Source organism: Microcebus murinus, chromosome 9 (assembly GCF_040939455.1).
Source record: "Microcebus murinus isolate Inina chromosome 9, M.murinus_Inina_mat1.0, whole genome shotgun sequence".
NCBI classification, from domain to species: domain Eukaryota; kingdom Metazoa; phylum Chordata; class Mammalia; order Primates; family Cheirogaleidae; genus Microcebus; species Microcebus murinus.
This window is the reverse complement of record NC_134112.1, coordinates 60,345,939-60,369,409: the sequence shown is the minus strand read 5'-3', so window position 1 is coordinate 60,369,409 and position 23,471 is coordinate 60,345,939. Positions and strand designations below refer to the sequence as shown.

General features: G+C 36.4%; 1 protein-coding gene and 1 long non-coding RNA gene across 4 annotated transcripts in view; one reads left to right on the top strand and one right to left on the bottom strand.

The window, feature by feature from the left end:
* The window catches only part of RELN (reelin), a 457,647-nt gene that overhangs the window by 242,922 nt on the left and 191,254 nt on the right, over positions 1-23,471 (top strand). For all 3 annotated transcript variants that reach the window (XM_012747047.2, XM_012747038.2, XM_076006499.1), the window contains exons 9-10: positions 11,107-11,203; positions 14,018-14,258. In XM_012747047.2, the coding sequence (XP_012602501.2) occupies positions 11,107-11,203; positions 14,018-14,258 (338 nt within the window). The remainder of the gene's footprint in view (positions 1-11,106; positions 11,204-14,017; positions 14,259-23,471) is intronic.
* On the bottom strand, positions 1,819-22,115 carry LOC105861524 (uncharacterized). The gene is made up of 3 exons (XR_001149583.3): positions 22,026-22,115; positions 14,980-15,030; positions 1,819-1,906 (listed from the first exon to the last, which is right to left on the bottom strand). It is a non-coding gene; the product is annotated as an uncharacterized LOC105861524 (long non-coding RNA).

The following is a 23,471-nucleotide window of genomic DNA, read 5'->3' as shown; positions in this document are numbered from 1 at the left end:
CTCTCTTTCCACTCACTACAACCTTGAGTTAATGGTTGTGTCCTCCATTCATCTATCTGGAAAAGGTGGAAGGAGATATGTTGATCCTGGGAAGATTTGTTCCAGTTTGTAGCGGAGTGTTCTTAGTAGCTAGATTGCATTCATTCCATAACTTTATGATCTTTCTATATCAAATGCTGTTGTTTACATGCAGCTCCTGGAGCCCCACTTGTCTCTGAGGTCTGAGTTTTGAGTAATGGCAGCGGCAGCACTCATGCTGCAAGAATCCTGAACAGGTTTCTGTCCAGACAGTCCTCCAGCCTTGAGTATTTATGGGCCCCACTGTGCTATCTAGAGGCATGATTTCTGGCAGTGATTTCCCCATCTATAAATTCTGTGAGATCAATTCTCTCCTCCTCCTGTGGCCCTGTGCTGCATTTGAAAAGGCAGCTCGTTTTTAAAGCAGAGCTGTAGGGAAAGAGGCTGCTCCCAGCAACCACTACCAATCCCCAAGAGGACAGTAGTCCTTCTATTTTGTTCTACTCTGATTTACTTTGAAAAGTCCTGGGATGGGTGGAGAATGGCATAACCAAATAGAATAACTACCCAGGCCTCAAAGGACTAAACACTGATTGATTTTTTTTTCTTGTATAAAACTAAAGAGAAATAACAGGAACTCTTAGAGATACAGGCTCACAATCCCTAATCTATAATTTCATTTTACAAAAAAAACACAAACCAGCGTTTAAAAAACTTTATGTGGTGGCAAAGCCTGACATGACCTGAATTCATTTGGCAGTAAGACCTGACTTGAAATGATATAAAGCTATTTATAATCTTTATTTCTATTATTTATGTGAATCTTCATGCCTTTCACTGCAGAAATATTAATATGTTTGATCATAGAGTTCTGCCAAGACTTTGCTAGGGATGATGCATAATATATGGTATATACACATATTACCTTTTTGAAATCTATAAATTAAGTTATTTGAATTCTGGAATTGATCTCACCTCAAAGGATTATGGATTTATATGGCTATTATTCAAAGGAAGGAAGCAACTCTTTAATTCAATAGAAGTTACTAGTATTTCTATTTTTAAGTGGCCTTGATGTTAAATCAGGCTGTTCTTTAAGTTGTTTGTTTTTATGCCAACTACCCAAGAGGGCTGGGAAGAAAGGATGAAGTTTATTTGTGAATCGTGGAAACTTCTTAGATCAAGAGTGTATTTGGAATCTCCTCTGTACATGTATGTTACGGTAAACAGTCTATTACACAGTAAACAGATTTTTGATGTACTTAATATGGATTTCACTTGATTGGCCCATAATTGCCATTTGTGCATGTGCTTGTATATTCTTGAGATTATAAACGCTAACAGCTCTTTAGGATTCTCCCAGCCGGTATGGGAGCTTCTGTATGGCACAGAAGCACTCCAGTAAGCAAGTCCTGGAAGTTACAGGTCCTCTTCAGCTTTTTTTTGATCCCACAAGGTTCATGAGAGTCAAATCAACTTCATTCAGGTTCATTTCCAACACAGCCAAAGATGAATGGCATGTTTCTTGTGTAAAGAGTTACCCGAAAGTCATTTCATCAATCCTAATCAAGTTGCAATGCGATTCATTTTCTTATGTGATTATTTTAATTGAGCTAATCCTGCCTTAAGTAATAGAGAAGAAAAGAATTTCAAAAATCATAAATTCTCTTTCTTTATTGTTGGCCTGTGATTAAAATACATTCATTGCTTGGTTGTGCCATGCTAAAAGCACAGTGGAACTTTGTAGCCTGGATTCCTGCGCTCTGGGACATGTGATTTAAGACATTAGTGAAATGCCAGGAGCACATATGCAGTACATGCTCTGTGCAGAGTCCAGATTTTGTGAGTTCCCCTTTGAAGCTTATACAATTTGCACAAGGGTTGAGATCTGAGGAAAAAAATTAAAAAGTTATACATTCAAAATTAGGTACAAAAGTGAATATTTATTTAGAATGAGAAAAGAAACCACAACAAATTACAAATATTTAGAAGCTGCCACACCACAAGCATCACAAGAATCAACAAATACAACATTTTTAACTGCCTAAAATGCCCTAAAATACTTTTTCCTTACATTTTTTTGGCTGTATACTCTTAAATGCCTCTTCATATGACAACAATGTTGTAATATTTTCTAGAGAGAATAGAAAGATAATTCTGCCTCTAGCTTGGTGGACCAGAGTTTGTTTTTTATGTTTCATATTTTACCTTCACAATTCCTTATTGATAATGTCATTTAGATTTTTAGGATCATTATAAAATTGGAAAAACGTCTAATTTATATTTCAGGGCATCTTAACTTTCTTTGTGCAGTGACTAATCTTAACTACTCTTTGAATTGACGTCACTCATTGAACAGTGCCATCATTGTCCTTGAGTCATGATGCTGAGTGAGTCAGCACAGTGGGTGGTAGGAGATCCCGGAAGTTCTTTTTATGTTGAGAATGACTAAACTATGAAACAGAAGTGAACTGCATAACCATATCACAGTAACCCACAATGACTGTATTTCCAACTCAGCTTCTCCTTAGCTGAATCCAAGCAGCAGCCATGGCCACCCCAGCACCACTTGAGATGGGGGGAACTTGATGAGGGTGCAGCAAAAATGGAGACGAGATCTTAACCAGTTGCAAGTGTTTTAAACCATGGTCATGAGAAAGTATTGCCAGAGGTCCTCCCAGGGCCTTGGAAGTGCATGTCCAAGTAAGGTCCATGAAGCTTTTAAGCTTTATCAGCATCAGGATGAATCATTTTTCTGTCTATACCAACGACAGAATTGAGCATTACATTTACATATGTTGCATTGATACATATATGTTTCCATTCTGATAATAAACTTATGTCACTTCCCTACTTCTTTCATATCCTCCTGCAGGTTGCCTCAACTTTCCCTTTCAAATTCCATTTACCTCCTATTACCTTCCCTTGATTTAATGTTCTATTGCTTTTGCCTTGTCCTGTATAGGAACCATGTATATTTCCATATACTGCTGCAGCTAGTGTTCTGATTTTCAATAAGTAATGATCGTTAATGCAAAATAATATTTTTATTCAATATAGGTATTTTAAGCCATGGCTTTTTTTTTTTTTTTTTTTTTACATTAAGAGTTTTCTACAGCATGTGTACATGACTTCATGACTCATACATACTGATAAACAACTTTTACTGTAAGTAGAAATAGGCACAGGGAAAAGAGTACTGAGTTGGGAGTCAGGCCATATAGTCCTTTCTCTGCTGATTGAATTCCGCTCATAAACTTGGGTAAGTGATGAAGCCTATCTGGACCTGGTTTATAAGGACCTTGCCTATCTGCAACTTGTTTATAAAGTGTGTTCATCTGCATGATCTCTTAAATGTCTTACCACTGTGGCACTAAGTCCTAGAACTGGGTGACAAGAATGAAACGAGCTAACCAGAAATGTGTTAATACTTTGTTTGGAAACATGGTTACTATGTTGTCTGGTTTTTTTTAGCTAAGTCAACCCCCCACAAGAAATACCAAAGTAGTTGCCATTTCTTATTTAACCAATTATATTTCATTTATACTTGTAGCTTATTTTGTCACCAGGGAAAGATATTAAACAGAGGAACATAAAAGCAGCATTGGCAGAACCATGTGATGTTGTTACCCAGACAGTCCCAGGTGCCAGCCAGAGAGATAGGAACATGCTGTTCCTCTGGCTCTTTCTAGAAGAGCACCAATCTCCAAGCTGTTGAACAGAAGTTACAAATCCTATCATCTCCCTATCCTGCTGAAAAGAGGTGGTACAAAAAAGCCAGTAATAACAGCAATAATACTATTATTGTATTTCCAAAAGGCTCTCTTCGTAGAGTTTAAATAAGGCTAGGAAAGGCTTTATTGCATTCATTCATTCAAGTATTCATTGAGCTCCTCTTCTATGTGAAGCAGCTCTCAAGGCACTTAGGACATACAGCATTTGTGAAACAAAATCTTTGCTCTGGTGGAGCTGACATTCTGGGGGGAGGAGGCAAGCATCAAACAAATGAATATGTCAGGGAATAATAAATGCAATGAAAAAAATAAATCAGGGGTCAGAGAATGGCATTTTATTAAAGGTGGCCAGGGCAAGGCCTGCCTGAATGGTGTAAAATAGCCCAGCGGAAGGAATAGCCGGCATAAGAGCCATACAGACTGATGTTTGGGTTGCCACAAGTGTCAGTACTAAATGATGTTTTACTTCTTTAGTGACAAGGGCTGTTCAGAGGGTCTGTTTCCTGTATTTTGTCTGAATGACAACCAACGTCAAGAAAAGTAAGACTGAATCACAAGAAAGTAACTAGGTTTTTCAGTTCACATGCACCTCTGACATAAGGTACTTTTAATAGTTGGTTGACTCATTGATTGATTGATTGGTTGTTTCATCATCTTGTCCTGGCTTCCTATGACAAAAGTGGAGAGGTTCTTGTCTATTTTTCTAAATTATACTAGAGACAGTGCTATTTAAACAGAACCAGGGGTAAAAGTTGATACCTATTTCAGTTGTAATTTTAGATTAAGTAAAGTAGCTTGCAGATCAGACCAAGTATGCACTAAAATATTTGTTAGAATTATAGTGATGAGTCTCCCTACCAGTAAAAGGAGCAACCATGTAGAAATAATCTTTGCCATTATTTTGTTTCTTCTTTTTTAAATAACAAGTACTGGATACTGTTTTATACTTGTAAATATTAATTATTTCTTTATGGTACAATGGTTATTTTAGAAATAGATTTTTTTTTTTTTGCTTATGTGGGAGGCCAGATTAAAAAAATAGATTTGCAAGCCATTTTGGAATTAGTTATTTAGGATACCAATGTGGATTAGACTGGTATCTTAAATTTAATCATGATTGCAATATTATATCAGTTAATGATTTTCACATAATTAAAATTGCCTGAGTTGGGAAATATCTGGATATTGCTTTTTTGGAATGCAACTGTTTTTTAAAATCTCTTAAAATGCCTCTCCATAGATTTTTTTAAAGCAATGACTAATAAATTCTTTGGAACGTTAACCCCTGTGTGTTTGTTCTGAGAGCCCAGATAGAAGGTTATCACATTAATCTGGGTGAAAGGAGGTTTCATGGGTTTGGGTGACTGTCTGTAGGGGAAGAGAAGGGGCAGGAATGGGCAGGGAGCATGCAGAGAAAGTGATGCCCAGGTAAACATGGTATCTCTTCTTGGTACAGTTGTACGTGATCTTCTCCTATCATGAAATCTGAGAGAGCTGAGATGGTGACCAGCAGAGTGTTTAAAGGATGTTCAGTCCTTTAGGTGTTTCTCCCTTGATCAAGAACCAAGGTCATTATGGCCTTAAGTCATGAGCCTAAGTAGAGCAGCACAGAAACCTTTCCCAATGTCTTCCGACCATACAAAAATGCAGCACTATCAAAAAAGAACAAGATGAAACAAAAGAAGAAGAAAGGGTGCTTCATACACCAGAATCAGTTATAAGGAAGTGGTCAAAAGCATGGGTTCTGATCTGCCCAATTGTGAATCCCATTGTCAGTAGGTGTGGCCTGGAGTAAATTTGTTAACCTCTTTACCTCAGTTTCCTTACTTGCAAAGTGGAAATGCATACAGTAGTGCCTACCTGTTCATAACACCTGTGGTTGTTCTCTTGCGTTACTAGAATTTTTTTCTTGATGGTTGCTATTAAAACTCTAACTAGTCAGATTTTCTGTTTTCTTTGGATGCTAGAAACTATACAAAAGAATTTTTAACTCCACTCTAGCAATTGTATAAACCTTATGGAAGGTGTCTCCTTATCCTGATTTGTCTTTCTATCCTACTCTCAGAGCATCTTTTTTTACAAGGAGACTCTTCTCTTTCCCCACATTTACCAATGATGCTACCAAATAGGTGGGTTACTCATTTGGGTCTCCGAGTTCATTTTCTTATTGAATTTATAGCATTTCCACTGATGCATAGGGCAATAGCCCAGAGTAAAAGAAACTATAGGGAAAAAGATGTAATTAAGTTCTTTGATAAGCAGTAATTTAATTTAATATTGAGCCCCTGAACAAATACTGTTAGGCATTTCTTCCTTTTTCTAGGATAAGTGAATTTATGAAATGGAATTAAAAATATTGAATCATAGCTAAAATTTATTAAATAGTATGCACCAAGAACATTTTTCTAGGCCCTTTTCGTGTGTTAAATCCTTAATCTTCTCAACAGTTTTATGAAGTAGTTGCTACTATTATCCACATTTTACAATTGTGGAAACTGGGACACAGAAAGAGTAAGTGTCCAAAGTCACACAGCTAAGAAGTTTCAAAGCCCAGATTGCAACCCTGGCATCCTGTCTTCTCTGTCCACTCTCCTAACCTCTGTTCATACTGCCTCTCTGGAAGATATCTTATATCAGAGGGCATTTCACTCTAAAAAGTAAAGTAAAAAATTATATAGAATTATCAGTATTGCTAACAAGCATTGAATTCATTATCATATAGACTTCTCTCATAGGAGAAAAATTAAATATGATCTGTTGAAGGATATATAATACATTATAAGATGCATATACCATCAAAGATTTTCTCATTAATCCATAACATTACAAATCAGACAAGTTTTTCTATACAGTTACAATTTTATTAGATTTCTTCCTAAACATGAAGACATCTTAGGGTTTTTTATTTGTTTATTTGCACCTGGGGTGGTATCATTTGAAATGAAAAGACACAACAGAATATTTGCTTGGTGGAAAACCAGTACTTCTAATTTTGACTTATTAAGATTGGGTTGTTTATTAGATATGATCAGTAGCAGTTGGATCTGTTAAGTGTGAATCTCATAAGAGATATAAACCTGAGTATTATCCATCATAGATGTTATTTAAAGCCTGGAAAGTGGGTAAGATCACCAAAGGGGGCAATGTATATAAGAAAGGAGAATGGTATTAGAACAATTTGAGTCCAAGAGAGTAGAATGGTGGTTACCAGAGGCTGGGGCTGGGGAACAATGGATGGGAAAGGGGGAGATGTTGGTGTTGGTTAAAGGGTACAAAGTTACACTTAGGAGGAATAAGTTCTAGTGATCTATTGCACAGCATGGTGACTGTAGTTAATAATAATGAATTGTATATCTCAAAATTGCAAAAGAACAGATTTTAAATGTCTTAACCATAAAGAAAAAAGTATGTGAGGTGATGAATTATGTTAATTAGCCTGATTTAATCATGCCACAGCACATACATATATCATCACATCTCCTTGTACTCCATAAATCTATGTGATTATGTGTCAATTAAAATTAAATTAATTAAAAAAACAATATGACATCAAGAGGAAAAGGGCAACAGAGGAGACTGACAAGCAGTGGCCAGTGAAGCAGAAGAAAAACCAACAAGGTGATAGAAGTCTAGAGAAGAAAACATCTTAAAAATACCAGATTGGCTGGGACAACTCCTGCTGAGAGGTCAAGTAACCCAAATTTGGGAAAGTGACCTATCAATTTGGCAACATGGACTCCCCAGCGGCCTGGGGACTAGCCAAGAGCAGTTTTGATGGACTGCTTGAGAGTGGGAGCCTGAATAGAATAGGGGAAAGAAACTAGGACAGGAGGAAGTAGAGGCAATCACTGGACAACCAGGCCTTTTGTAAAGAGGAGCAAAAATAGAAAGGAAGGGAGCAAAAGGTGGGGGTGTGACATCAAACTTTTTTTAAGATGGGAGATGCTTTGTATAGTTGTATCATGTTCGTATGATGATAGGAGTTGTGCAGGAAATTCATTAAGAGAAATTGATGAGGCAGGAGAAAAAGAGGAGAAATCTTAAGAAGCGAGGGAAGATGGAATCTCAACCAAACAAAGAGGTTAACCTTTGATTAAAACAGAAACACTCCACTATAACAGGAGGAGGGCAGAAAACACTGGCACAGGTGGATGGAGAACACGATACATGTAGATTTGTGGGTGAATGGATGAGGGCATTATAATCTGCCTGTTTCTGTTTTTCTGAATTATATGCATTGCATTGTTAACCTAATAAGAATGAACTTACACATAGGATTTTACATTAAAATACTGAGAAATTTTAAAATAACCTAGTGTTTTTATACTTGCAAAGCAAGTTATTAAAATAGCACAAATTCATAGGTACAAAACCAGTAGCACAAAATCAGGACCTCATCAGTGAAAAATGAAATGTTTTGTTGCAAGGTAATTTCAGGGCATTATGTAGCTAAAGCATAGGAGTAGAAATGGCTAATATTTATATTGCAATGCATATATGTCCTAAACCATAGGGCAAACTATAAGACAATAATGGGCCAGAAATGTTATAGATAAAAATACCCATCATTAGGTACTATGGGGTTGACTAAACAACTAATACTACAGGGTGTCCCAAAAGTCACCAAACATAGGGAAAATGGGAAATTGTAGGTAAGTAAAGATACATTTAGCTACAATTTCCCATTTTCCCTATGTACGTGACTTTTGGGGCACCCTATACTGTAAGTGACAGTTGCTATAAATGAGTGGAGATTTATCTTTATCACTTACCAATTTATTTGTCAATTTAAAATCAAGAATTGACAACCAAGACCAACTGGAAACAATACTGATAAGGTATCCTTCACCTGTGGGCATGGCAGTAATCTGTATACAGCACTACATGGGAGCCAAATTTCTTATATGATGTGAGGTCTCAGTAAATTCTAGAAGTTCACTAATTTTGTTTATGACTCCAAAACTATAGAAACCCTCAATCACTCCATACCCTTATTGTAGGTGAAAATGGAAATATATAGACTTTCCTCATTTGCCTGTAAGAACCAAAGAAAGTGCTTGAATTTCTAGACTTAAACTGGTCTCTCGGATCACACTTTGATAAGCATGGTTCTCAATTATCTTCTTCAACTCTAAATCTTTGCAAAATTGCTACTTTAGAGTGAAGGATTACATTGGAAGTGATCTGAAGTATGGAAAATGGATGGGCAAATGAGAAGATATTTTGCATTTGACATTTGGGATTGCCTTTCTGGTTTTACATTTTGGCTTTGGGAATTATTTTTAGTTTAAGAGGGGAGATGAAGAGATGCCTGTTACAGGTGATGCCTGCTTACTCCTGATTCTGTAAGAGGTGCCTTGAGGGATGTGATAACTCTGACACAGTGTCTTGCCTAGTTGTTTCTCAGGGTACACACTTGATCTCTAGGAACTGCACCTTTCCCGCACTGAGGGTGGAGGTGCAGCTTTTTCCGGAAGAGACTGAGGAATTGTTGAAGGATCCTAAGCAGGGAGATAACACAATTCAATTCACTTGTAGAAAGAGCACTGACAATAATGTAGCTGGGTGAGGACAGTGAGGCTGTCCTCACCCAGGGGGGACCAATGAGTCACCATTGCAGAAACCCAACAAGAGCTGATGAGGGTCCCTTAGCAATGGTGAGGAGGAGATGGATTTAAAAAAAATACTAATATTTTAGATGTGGGGAAACTTAATGGCTGGGCAGCTGAGGAACAGTGAGTCAGCTGCCAAGTGCCTTTTTATTTTATAGGTGCATAAAAAGTTTAATCTCATAACATTGAGATGGTGGCATAAGAAAATAGACAGGAGTTATATTTGTCATCAAGGCCATATTTGGACACATTTTTATTTTGCTGTGTATCACTTTTCCTTCTCTCATCTCATAAACAATTTGCAAGAAATTGCATTCTATAAGGAACATTTTTGGTTATCATTTGTTCTACCCTTTCCTTCTTCATTTGCTTTTAAGTACTTAGGTTGTATAAGACATAAAGGAAGCACATAAATAACATTTAAATTCTTTAGGCTAATTTCAACTTTCCCTCGAAATAACAGATTCTTTGCCAGACCTCATTCTTGTTTGTGTTGAAGTTTGTCCCATATAATCCTGCCTGTCTTCGTTTCCAGCTGCACAGTGTGATATTTATTTTAAGCAGCTGCTCCTGAAAGGTAGAATTTAGCAATGATTAAATGCATAAGGTGGGTTTCCATTTGCAATCAGGGGTGCTGGGTAGCTTTCCTTTGAATGCTTCTTTCTTTCATGCTTTTTCACCTACGTTTTGGCTGTGAGAATAAATCTAGGAAAACTGCTGTTTGGCCTTTTAGTACATTGCCAACTTTGGCAATTGCAAACTAACTGGTTTTGTACTAAACACCACAGAAATAAATGAGTCTGATTAAAGCTTGGAACCCCGGAGCACTACAAATGTAAAACCGTCAACAGATGCCATTTGCTGAAACGGGGGCTCGTCTAGCAGATGGGTGGAAGTGAAACATAAATTGCATGATTCCTTTTCCTTTTGGTTCATTTGCTTTTAATGTAGTATAAAAAATACTGCTACATCAGTTACAGTAAACTTCTGGCAAGTGTTTTGTAGATGTTTTGGGTATTCTAAGATCTTTGAAATTATAGTCATACTATGCTTTATTATATGATTTCACTGAACATACAGAAACAAAGTCATATCAATTTTAAACTTTCTTTGGTGTTTATATTTTTAATATTAAAAATAATAACTAGAAATAATCACAAATATTCACCATGGGGCATAATATCTATTTTAAACTCTAATGTTGGGCTGTGGTAGAGTAATATCTATCACATCAATAATAGTTATCATTCATTTAGCACTTGAATTTTCTTTACAATATTTTAGTTCCTCATATACTGTTGCATCATTTAGGTAATACATACACAGAAAAAAAATGGTGTTTTTATTCCTCAATGACTTATGTACCATTTAATGTAATCACTAATAATTGATATTAACTTGCAAGAACCATAATGGCATTATTAGTCATTTTATAATACCTAGGTGTTTTGTACATAGAACTGTTAATTTAGTTTAATTTAGTAGTTGTAAATTAAATGTATGTCCAAAGAAATATGCAGTTTACCTTTTGTAAACTTTTTTTCTGATTCCTGAGATTATTTATCAAATGATATTTGTTAGAACAGATCACAGGAAATTTCAGCATAGTTAGAAGAATGGGAAAATGACCAGATAAATACCCTAAATAGTTTAAAGTTATCTAAAATATTTATCAGAAAAGATAATATATATATTATTATCTGCTTTTTAACTTTGACATTTATTGTTATCGTCATTTACAGGGTCAGGTTCGTGTCGCTTCAGTTACTCAGACCCCAGCATCATCGTGTCATATGCCAAGAATAATTCTGCAGACTGGATTCAGCTTGAGAAAATTAGGTTTGTTGTAATTTAAGGTTATTTTCATAAGTTCTGATGGGGTTGGATTTCTACTTCCCCATTTGCCTTCATTCTACCACTGACTTTTCCTGTATGGTTAAAAGCACTCTGGTTGTTAACTACGTTGAATTATAAGCATACACATATTATGACCTACCTACTTAAAGAAGATACTGTTACAAGTGTCATTTTCTGTTCAGAACTTCCCATTGTCAGTGGTACTTATAACAAACTAATTTAGTAAAAGCACATTGGGTTCATAACCTTTATGATAGCGTCTTTCACAAAGTAGCATTGCCACACCTTGCTCTAGATGACCTGACTCTAGCCTGGTTTATAGGCCTGGGAATAGATCCGATGACCAGCTAAATCCCTTTCAGTCTGTGATGATACTGAGTTAAAAGCTACTGGGTCTTTGACATCTACTCTCTAGTTTTATCACTTCTCCTCTAACTTCCTTAAGGCCAGTTCTAAAATTCTATTATCATAATTGTGATACGACTTTTAATCATATATTTTCTTTATTAAAAAAAAAATCCCTCAACAAGAAAATGAGGTATTATGCTTGAGGAAGAAGAAACTCACTCATGTTAAAAATATTTGGTTAAATTACCAAAACTCAAATCCTGTTTATCACTTCTGCAGAGTTTAAATTATAAAAGAAAATTCAAATTGGATGCTGAGTTTCAAGTATAAGATATTTAAAGGAAAAAATACCTTGAACTTTTGTCAAGTGATTATTATGATTGGGTTAGTTCTTAAATTAGCATAACTTAAGTAGAATGTTTTCTGTCAGTTTTGTTGCAGTTTTCTTTCTTCTCTAATCTGTTTTCCTTATTATATTTCTATATTAAAAGAGCTGTAGGGCGTGGGCGTGGTGGCTCACGCCTGTAATCCTAGCACTCTGGGAGGCTGAGGTGGGCGGATTGCTCAAGGTCAGGAGTTCGAAACCAGCCTGAGCAAGAGCGAGACCCCGTCTCTATTATAAATAGAAAGAAATTAATTGGCTAATTAATATATATTGAAAAAATTAGCCCGTCATGGTGGCGCATGCCTGTAGTCCCAGCTATCTGGGACACTGAGGCAGTAGGATTGCTTGAGCCCAGGAGATTTAGGTTGCTGTGAGCTAGACTGACGCCATGTAACTCACTCTAGCCTGGGCAACAAAGCAAGACTCTTTCTCAAAAAAAAAAAAAAAAAAAGAGCTGTGATTGATTTATTTAGGATAGCAGGATAAATATTAGGCTCTGTATAATACTAAACCAATTTGTGCAAAGTTTCTACAATAATCGTATTTAAAAAAAAAAGAAAGAAATAAAAACTTCACAAACCTAAGCTCACTAGTCTAACTGAGTTCTGACATGCTGTGCCAATTTTATAACAGAACAGTTTACTATTCTTTCTAATTTCCAATAGTTATGAGAATGCATTAACATTAAATATTTATATAAATGACTTTAATACAGCATAAATATTGGGGGAATATTCGGTAACCACATCTCCATTGTTTTCTCTTTCTAGTATGCTATATGTCATAGTTTAAGTAAATCATGGTACATATTTCTTGCTAGAAAACTGCTACATGCTTTTGATATAAATAATGAAACTACACATTTAATTATAACATATAAAGATCATGTTCAGTTGATTCCATTTATTTTTTTCACTAAATGGGGCTTTCAATTTTAGACCCTGTACCAAACCATCATACTCATTAATCCAAATTTCTCTTATCATTGATGACTAGAGCGAAAGTGTTTCCAATCACTACCTAAAACCAAAATGTGTTCTTTTCATCAATTTAAATTCCTTTTGAAACTAAAAGCATAGTCATTATGAAATATTCTAAAAGAAAAGAGAATTGATTACCCTCAAAGGTAAGGTACACCATCTATAACCTATACTGACAATTTTACGGATATATATGTGCTTCATTGGTGAGTAAAAAATATGGCTTTTCTCTAGTCCTTTCAAAACTGATTTATAGCAAGCCTAGGGTACTACTAGTTTGCATTTTAGTACCACTTTTAATCTTGGCAAAGGCAATCATTTTTACTATAGCAGGTTTCTGCTTTGGTAGAAGGAAATGTTTAATAAAAATATTTTATTATATAGCGGAAGGGCCTAGATTCTAACAGATGTAATGTAAAAATCATGTCAAATTCTATCATGTTTTTAAAGATTGATCTGCATGAAATTATAAAGAATTATAAATGAGAACATTTCATTCTCATGGCAAATCTCTTATTTCGTATAGACTGAACATATGAAAAACACATCTGGTTACTAGAAATAAAATAATTATTCCATAAAGGCTGATTATTAAACATACTGCACACAGTAGCCTCCAATGGGTGCATAACTTCAAAGTAAGAATCAAAATCACAATTTTATAGTTTGCCTCTTTTTTCCCTTATTATCAAGTAAACTGAACTGTTTTAGATTGCATGTCTACCATGTCCAAAAAACTGAGCTGGATAAACTTTGATATTTTGTACAAGCCATGGCAGTGTGTGCCATTTTCTCTTCGATTTTTCCTTTACTGGCTTACTTGAATGTACTTAGTCCCTGCCTTGTGTTACACATAAACCTCTTGAAGGTGTTCGGCATTTAAACTGTCATCATTCAGTATGAAAACCTTAATGATCAGCAGATATTAAAAGACTTAAGGGCTACGGGATTGTGAATATTTAAACTATAATAAGCATAACATTTTTTTTAGTTCATGAAACTACAGGCTTAAGAAAACAAAATGCATCTACAAGAAAGAAAAAATTGGCATTGTTGACCTCCCCGTGTCACCATGTGTTCCAGGGCCCCTTCCAACATCAGCACCATCATCCACATCCTCTACCTTCCTGAAGACGCCAAAGGGGAGAACGTCCAGTTTCGGTGGAAGCAGGAGAATCTTCGTGTAGGCGAAGTGTATGAAGCCTGCTGGGCCTTAGATAACATCCTGGTCATCAATTCCGCTCACAGACAAGTCATTTTAGAGGACAGTCTTGACCCAGTGGACACGGGCAACTGGCTTTTCTTCCCAGGAGCTACAGTGAAGGTTTGAACTCTCTCTTTTGTTCCTTCTCCCTTCTAAAACCTAAAGCTTAATAAACTAAATTACATAAAAGTAACTATTTTATCAAAAACCACCATTAAGGGAATGGGTAATATTCTTATTTACGTTACCCTACCTTTTCCGGATGGAAATCATTAGTATAAAAACATTCATTGATTAATTCATTTCACAAGTGTTTTTGAAGACCCACTGTGCCATGTGCTGGGCTGCACCCAGAGACTATGGCTGCAGAAAGGTAGATATGTTTCTCTGTATCATGTGGATGTCAGTATAGTGGGGGCAGTTAGACATGTCAACATGCAAATACAAAACAGTTTAATCCTTATGATTTGCTGGGAAAGCTTAGAGTGCTGAGCATGTTTGATAAACAGCACCAATACAGAATTGGGGGGTCAGGAAGGCAACCCAGGAGAACAGGGAAACCAGGTAGAGACTGAAGGGTGATTTGGAGTTGACCAGGTAGGAAGAATAGTGTTTCTACAGTTAGAAATCACATACATTAAGGCTGTTTTATGGGCTGAATGTTGGTGTTCTCCCACCCCAAATCAATATGTTGAAACACTAAACCCAATAAAATGGTATCAGGAGGTGGGCTCCTTGGGAGGTAATGAATTGGTAAGGGTGGTGTCCTCCTGAATGGGATTAGTGCCTTTATAAAAGAGACCCCAGAGAGCACATTAAGAATGAGTAAGTGGGCCCTTACCAGATGCTGAATCTTCCAGCGCTTTAGTCTTGGTCTTCCCAGCCTTCAGAACTACAAGAAATAAATGTTTGCTGTTTAAGCCACCCAGTCTATGATATTCCATTACAGCAATGCAAACTAAGACAGGCCAGGAGGTGAGAGCACAAAGCAAAAGTCTTGGACACAGTTCAGAATAGCTGTCCAATACGTTTTAAGTTGTGACTTGTAATAGAGAAGTCTGAAGAGATGGCCAGTGACGAGGCATCCAAGGTCTTGCAAGCTGCTGTTCAAACTTTATCCTGCAAGGTGATAGAAAGTCACTGAAGTGCTTTAAATAAGAGCCAATCACATTTTATTTTTGAAATATCCCTTTGAGGATAGAGGACCAAATGGAAGGAAGAAAGAGTACATGCAGAGAGACCAAATAGGAGGCCAGTCACAGGAGTTCAAGGGAGATCATGTTGGCCAGAATTAGGGGAGAAAGAATGGGAAAATGTGTATATACTTAGAGATGTTTAGGAGAGGAAATGGAGAAGGTTGAGTACTAATTGAGAAGATGAAGGTTTGGTCAGCTGGGTGGACAGTTGCCATTCATTGAAAAAGAAAACCTAGGAGGAGGAGTGTGCATACAGGAAGTTGGTGAATTCACTTTGGACACATCAACCTTGACGATCTTGGTGACAAGCAGGGACTGTTTGGTGGGAAGTTAGATGTATGGATCAGAAGCTCAGAGGAAGGGCCAAATTTGGCAATTATCAACCTTATGAATGGTAACTGAAATTATGGGCTTGCCTACCCAGGGAGTGCATGGAATAAGAAATTGCACTTAGGCAATATGAAAAATGCTATTAGGCCCTCAGCCAGACCCTCTCAAGTTTCCAATATACATAAATAAAATACAAAGACAGCTTGAAGAACTTTTTTAAATGTGAAAAACATCCTGGGTTGGATGGGGAGAAGATCACAGTAAGAGTATCAAGTAGAATATCAAAATCCAAAATGCTCACCTCCTTTTAATAATTTGAGTACCAGAAAAATGATTGCAAATTATTTGGCAAACCCTCAACACAGGAACTCTCCTCACACAAATAACTTCTTGCTTAACAAATCAAACCCTAGTCATTTCACTTCAAGTTGAAATTATACCAATTGACGGGCATTAGGAATAGGCATCATCTTTGCTCAGTATAAGCAGTAAATCTTATGGAAATTTATTCTGAGAAAGAGTCTCGAGCCATGGCCCCTTTAAAGAGAGTCCATGTTCGTATGAACATAGAAAACGATGTTTGTCAGAATGGCTTATGTCATATCCCATAACACTTGATTTAAAAAGGGATTTCTGCTGTCATTGTTCAATACTGGCAAGCAGATGCATTAACTCAGGAGACTCAGGGCCTGGGATTCCCATTCTTTTCCCATGATGATGTTATCATTTGATCTCGGTACCCTTTACTGCGTAAACATACTTTTTCTGCCTTATTTTACGAGCCATTATACTATAATTAGCTATTTGGTTTCTTAATGCATGTACTTTGGTACCACCCATGACAAAAATGCATGGAGTATGGTTTGCGTTGGTAGTAATTTTCATTAGATTAGAAATTTGTGTGCAGTATGCTTTTGCTTTATGGTCCCTTGCCCTACTCATGAGCTTACCAATCACACATTTGAGACTTGCCAAGTGACCTACATCTGCTAAGAAAAAAAATCATTGCAGTAATGAGTTATATCATTATCTTTGACTTGGCTGTTGGGTAGAAATATTTTGGACCTTTTCTAAACTTCAAATAAATGTAATAATAAAATCTAAGATTTTGCCATTTTGACTCATTTGCATGAATACCTTTTTGATTTTTGGCTTAAACATCTGAGAATGAAAGAATTGCTTTTGTGAAGTGATTTGGAGTTCTAGAAATAATGTTTAATTAAACTGTATGCAACTTCATGCAATTTTTCAAATATTGCTCCTTTTCTTGGTGGCCTCTGAGGTGAAAACTGAATACAATCAATTAGAAAGCATGTCTCAGTGTTCCTATTGGTCATAAGACAGGTCTTATTTACTTTTTCTATTTTTTTTCCATTGGAGTACAACTCAGCCACAAAAAAAATGGTAATTTATTTTTTCTATTTTATTTTATTTTTAGATTTTTAAAGTTTGTAATTATTGGTTCATAATAGCTTTATATGTTTATAAGCTATATATGATGTTTTGATTCAGGCATACAGTGTGAATTAATCAAATCAGGGTAATTAGAGTATCCACCGTCTCAGGCATTGATCATTTCTGTGTGTTAGAGACATTCTAATTCTACTCTTAGTTATTTTAAAGTATATCTTAATTTATTGCTGATTATAGTCATTTTGTTTTATCAAATAGTGTTCATTCTATCTAATTATATTTTTACCCCATTACCTGCCTCCGCACTACCTTTCCTAGCCTTTGGTAACCGTCATTCTATTCTCTGTCTCCATGAGATCAATTGTTTTAATATTTTAGTTCCCACATATGAGTGAGAACATTCGAGATTTATCTTTCTGTGTGTGGCTTATTTCACTTATCATGATCTTATCCAATTCTATCCATGTTGTTGCAAATGGCAGGATTTCATTCTTTTGTGGCTATATAATATTCCATTGTGTGTGTGTACTACAGTTTTATTTCATCATTCATCTGTTGGTGGACACTTAGGTTGATTCCAAATCTTGGCTATTGTGAATAGTGCTACAATAAACATGGGAGTGTAGATATTTTTCTGATAAACTGATTTCCCCTTTGGATATATATCCAGCAGTGGGATTGCTAGGTCATAATGGTACTTCTATTTTTAGTTTTTTGAAGAACCTCCATACCACTCTCCATCGTGGTTGCACTAATTTATATTCCCACCAACAGTGTACAAGGGTTCCCCTGTCTCCACATCCTTGCCACCATTTGTTGTTGCCTATCTTTTTGATAAAAGCCATTTTAACTGGGGTGAGATGATTCCTCATTTTAGTTTTCGTTTACATTTCTCTGATGATTAATGATGTTTAGCATTTTTTATATAGCTGTAGGCCATTTATATGTTTTCTTTTGAGAAATGTCTATTCGGATCCTTTGCCCATTTTTTAATCAGATTATTTAATTTTTTCCTATAGAGTTGTTGGAGCTCCTTATATATTCTATTTATAGTCCCTTGTCAGATGGGTAGTTTGCAATTATTTTCTCCCATTCTGTGGGTTGTCTCTTCCCTTTGTTGATTATTTCCTTTGTTGTGCAGGAGCTTTTTAGCTTGATGGGGTCCTATTTATCCAATTTTGCTTTGGTTGCCTGTGCTTTGGGGTTATTACTCAAGAAAGTCCTTGTGCAAACCAATGTCCTGAAGGATTTTCCCAATGTTTTCTTGTAGTAGTTTCATAGTTTTGGGTCTTAGATTTAAGTCTTTAATCTATTTTGATTTGATTTTTGTATTTGGCAAGAGATATAAGGGTCTAGTTTCATTCTTTTGTATATAGATATCCAGTTTTGCTAGCACCATTTATTGAAGGGACTGTCCTTTCCCCACTATATGTTCTTGGCACCTTTGTCAAAGATAAGTTCACTATAGATATGTGAATTTATTTCTAGATTTTCTATTTTGTTTCACTGGTCCATGTATCTGTTTTTATGCTAGTACTATGCTGTTTTGGTTGCTACAGCTCTGTAGTATAATTTGAAGTCAGGTAATGTGATTCTTCTAGTTTTATTCTTTTTGCTCAGCTTTAGCTTTAGCTATTCTGGATCTTTTGTGGTTCCATATAAATTTTAGGATTATGTTTTCTATTTCTGTGAAGAATGTCATTGGTATTTTGATGGGCATTGCATTGAATCTGTAGATTGCTTTAGGTAGTATGGATATTTTAACAATATGGATTCTTCTAATCCATGAGCATGGAATACCATTTTTTTTGTGTGTCCTCTTCAATTTATTTCATCAGTGTTTTATAGCTTTCATTATAGAGGTCTTTCACTTCTTTAGTTAAGTTTATTCCTAGGTATTTTATTTCATTTGTAGCTATTGTAAGTTGGATTACTTTCTTGGTTTCTTTTCAGATTGTTTCTTGGCATATAGAAATGCTACTGATTTTTGTCTGTTGATTTTGGATTCCTCAACCTAATTTGTTTATCAGTTCTAATAGTTTTTTTTATTTTTTGTGGAGTCTTTAGGTTTCTCTAGATATAAGATCATGTTGTCTATAAACAAGGATAATTTGACTTTTTCCTTTCCAATTTGGAGGCCCTTTCTTTCTTTCTCTTGTCTGATTGCTCTAGCTAGAACTTCCAGTACTATGTTGAATAACTGTGGTGAAAGTGGACATCCTTGACAAGACATGTTTTAAACACTGCTTTATTTTGTACTTCGATTTTGAAGGTTGTATTAGTTTGTTCAGCCTATTCATTAAAAGTTTCCAAGATATTTCCATCTTAACTAAATCAAAGAGTGAATCTAACAGCAATCAAGAGAGTGTTCTTAATTACAAAGTAGATTTATTCAAGGAAAAATTTCCAAGCATAGATAGGGTTATCTTTGGCCAAGTAATAAAAGCTACTTTTTATTGGGCACTTACTATTCCAGGCACACATACACACACACACATACATACACATGGGTATATGTATTGTCTTAGCCAGTTTTCTGCTGCTGTAAGAGAATACCATAGACTGGATTATTTATAAAGACAAAGAGTTTATTTGGCTCATGGTTCTGGAGTCTGGGAAGTCCAAAGCCATGTCTGCAACATCTGATGAGGGCCTTTGTGCCATGTCATTCCATGGCAGAACATGGAAGGGCAAGTAAGCATCTGAGACAGAGCGAGGAAATTGAATTGAGCTCATTCTTTTATCGGGAGCCCACCTAAGATGACTAACCCACTGATGTGACAAGGGCATTAATTTATTCATGAGGACAGAGCCCTCATGACCTTATCACCTATTAAAAGTTTCACCTCTTAATACCATTACAATGTCCATTACAACATGAGTTTGGGGGCAAACATTCAAACCATGGTATATGTTTACAGATAGACACAGACACACACACACACACACACACACACACACACACACACACACGGTGTATCTGTGGTCTCATATAACTTGATCCTTATAAACCTGTAAAGACCATGCCATAGTACTATTTTAACCCCATTTTCCATATGTGGAAAGTGGAACAGAGATGTTGAATACCTTTTCCAATCCAAAATACATCTCTCACCGGTGGCACGATCAAGATTAAAATATAGAAATATGATTACAGAACTTGCTCTCAGTTCCCACATAGATTTGTTCTTACAAGTATTAAACATAAACTGACAGTGCTTCCTGATTTTCTTGTTTTTCTTCCCAACATCCACCTGTTCAATTATCTACCCATTTTTCCCCCATCACTCTGGCTGTAAGTTAAAAGATTTTGTTTTTCTCATATTTCTTGGTCTTGCTCCAGCTTTGTTCCATGTGTACATGTTCCTTCCAAGTGACTGATTTTTGTACATTAGAATTTAGGAAGTTTAAAATATATTAATAAAATTGTGATCTTGGTGAAAAAAAGTCCTAAAATTAGAGAGTGGTGATATATTTATAGAGTGATAGCTGCACAACTCTGTAAACGTAGCTAAAATCCCTTGAAATGTATCCTTTAAAAGGGTGAATTGAATAGTATATTAAACAATATAGCTTCAATAAAGCTTTTGTAAAAACATTTTAAAAAAGAATTTAGGAAGTTTAGCCCATGCACTCTCTGCTCCCCTCTCTTCCACATTGTAATAGCTGATTTTGTTTTCAAAATTCTAGTTACTGGTACATCTTAGGTACTGACTAATGAACTAAAGTGAACTTAAGGAGGTAGAAGTATTAAAATATTTCCCTTATGAGTGCAGGAGGCATTTTCAGTAACCCATATAGGAGGTGAAGTAGAGTACGGGACATGGAACTATAAAGAAAGAGAAGCCAACAGTCTAATGTAGCCAACTACCTGACAAGGGTGTTAGAGCCGGGGGTCATCCAAAGAGATGCTGCTGACAAAAACTCCAGCATCACTTCTTAACAGAAATTATATCATGCTACCTCCATACTCAACACCTCTGATGGCTTCCTATGTAGGCCTCAAGGATACAAGCCGAAATCTCTGTCTTGTTATTCAAGGCTCTTTCCAGTCTTGGCCCAGCCTCACTTTTCTTCCTCATCTCCTACCCATTGTGCTCCAGCATCACAAATAGAACTCAGAATTTCATACTTTAATCCCTTTAGGTTTGGTTTTCCATCTTTATTTTTCTCTTTCTAGTAATTCTCCATCCATAGAGGCCCAGTTCAAATGCCATTGTCTCTGGGATTCTTTGCATAGCTTATGTCTTCCTCCTCTCTGTGCTAGTGCAACCATCATGTTAAACAAACAGGAGTTGGAGTGGAGACTGGCTACAGCAAACAACGCCATTCTTTTTCCAGTAACCATTCTAATTTTCTCTGACAGTCCTTTTATCCCTGCTCTGCCAAAAAAGTCATTCAAGTCACTTTAGTCTCCCAAATATCTCAGTTCAGTTTCAGATATGATCAGCTAATAATGCAAAAACTCTTAAGTTTCACCTACAACTTCTCTCTTTCAGCCTAGGTCTGTTGTAGTAGAAATGTAGATAGCAATCAGCTCCTTCTCCCTTTCCACCTCTCCCAACTAGTTTCAGCCTCTGAATCCTCCAGGGCTTGGTCTGGAGGAAAAAGAAGAAGAAAGAGGCAAGTATGATTGTGAGCTGGTATTATTGATTCCTGGGCTTGGCAAGTGATCAAAGCTGGCTCTCTTTTAAATCTACTGATAGGTTATTTGGAAATCCTTCCATTCATTAAAGCTGGGACTGTCTCACCTGCAGTTCCCCAAAGCATCTCTCAAACAAGTCATGCATGCTTCCTCTCTTAGCATTGAACCTCTGACTAATAAATACAACATCTTTGTGCTGAGGGCACCTTGTCCCTCCGTGGAGCCCTTTGGGGCAAGATGTTAGCCTAGACTGGACTGCGTCTGTGTGCAGGGGCCGAAGCCTAGTCTGTAGTAAACACTTACCTGGAATCCATCATCAGGAGGAGAGGCATTACTTCTAGTGCAGCCCACTTTTTACTCTGTCACCTGCCAAGCAGCTCCAGGCACTGATCCACACCCCAGGGCACACAGCGTGCCCTCCAAGTGGTGTCCTTGAAGTCCTGTGCACTGGGCTTGAGAGGGACCCTCCCTGTTCACATGAGCATAGGTGGGACTCACAGGTCACCGAAATCTTTCAAAATAAAACATCTTTCTGCTGTCTGATTCCTTCCCACTTCAACTTCATGCTTGTACACCCTCAATGCGAGTGAGTGAGTAAGCCATTTTGCCACCTTTTTTGCTAGGTCCTTATGGTCTATCACCTCCCTTGTGGAGTGAGGTGGAGTAGTTGCCACCTATTTCCTTGGGACCTCAACCAAAAGTGTGGCTAAACTAATTCCACTTCAGCATTCTACTACACTGGTCATATACCTTTATGACAGCGTTTACAACAATGCGCACCGTCTGGGGGATGGACACGCTTGAAGCTCTGACTCGGGTGGGGCAAAGGCAATATATGTAACCTAAACATTTGTACCCCTGTAATATGCTGAAATAAAAAAAAATGCTTTATGGTTATTTATATTTTTGTCTCCCTGCTTAAAATGTTAGCTTCTTAATCTTAGGGAGTATTTCAACCATTTTTTGAACCCCCAGTATTTAACTCATGGTACATTATTATACATGCTAATTAAATGAAGGAAAAGTTGGAAAAATATCAAGAAGATCTAGTTAGTAAGGAAAGAAGATGAATTTTCTATTCAGTGATGACTTAAAGGCACTGAACATGCTGTGAATGACACTGGATATAGCACAACTATTAAAACTGCCTGGGTTCAAATCTTGCCTTAATATTTATTTAACCTTGCAGTGTCTTTACTTATAACAGGAATAATGACAGTATCCACCTCTTTTTGTCATCATTAAATAAGAAAATACAAGGGAAACCTTTAGAACAGTGCCCAGCACATAGAAAAGTCTCAATAAATGTGTCTCCTGTTTACTGAAAAGTGAGAATAAACTCTACAAGGAAGTAAATATAGAGGAAAATAAATAGAAGGCAAGAATTGAGATGACACCTCCAATTATGAGGAGGGGGAAAGTAATAGAATAGGGAAAATATGAGCTTCTCAAATTGTTATCATTATATGTCATTAAAATAATATCAAAGTCAAATGCATTAATTGATTAAGTTGGACACAAATATCACCCATAGTATAATCTTTGGCAATCAAAATAAGAAACAGTTTTCATTAGAGTTAAGTTTCAGTGCCATTGATATAATAGGAATATTATTGGTAGTTTTTATTATTACCTGCAAGTGTTTTTTTAAATGTTACTGTTAATAAAACAAGGGAATATAGAGCAGTGAGTATGTAAACTGTCCAGCTGCTGATCTTGAAAATAATGTTTGAGGGTGGCAGGTCAAAT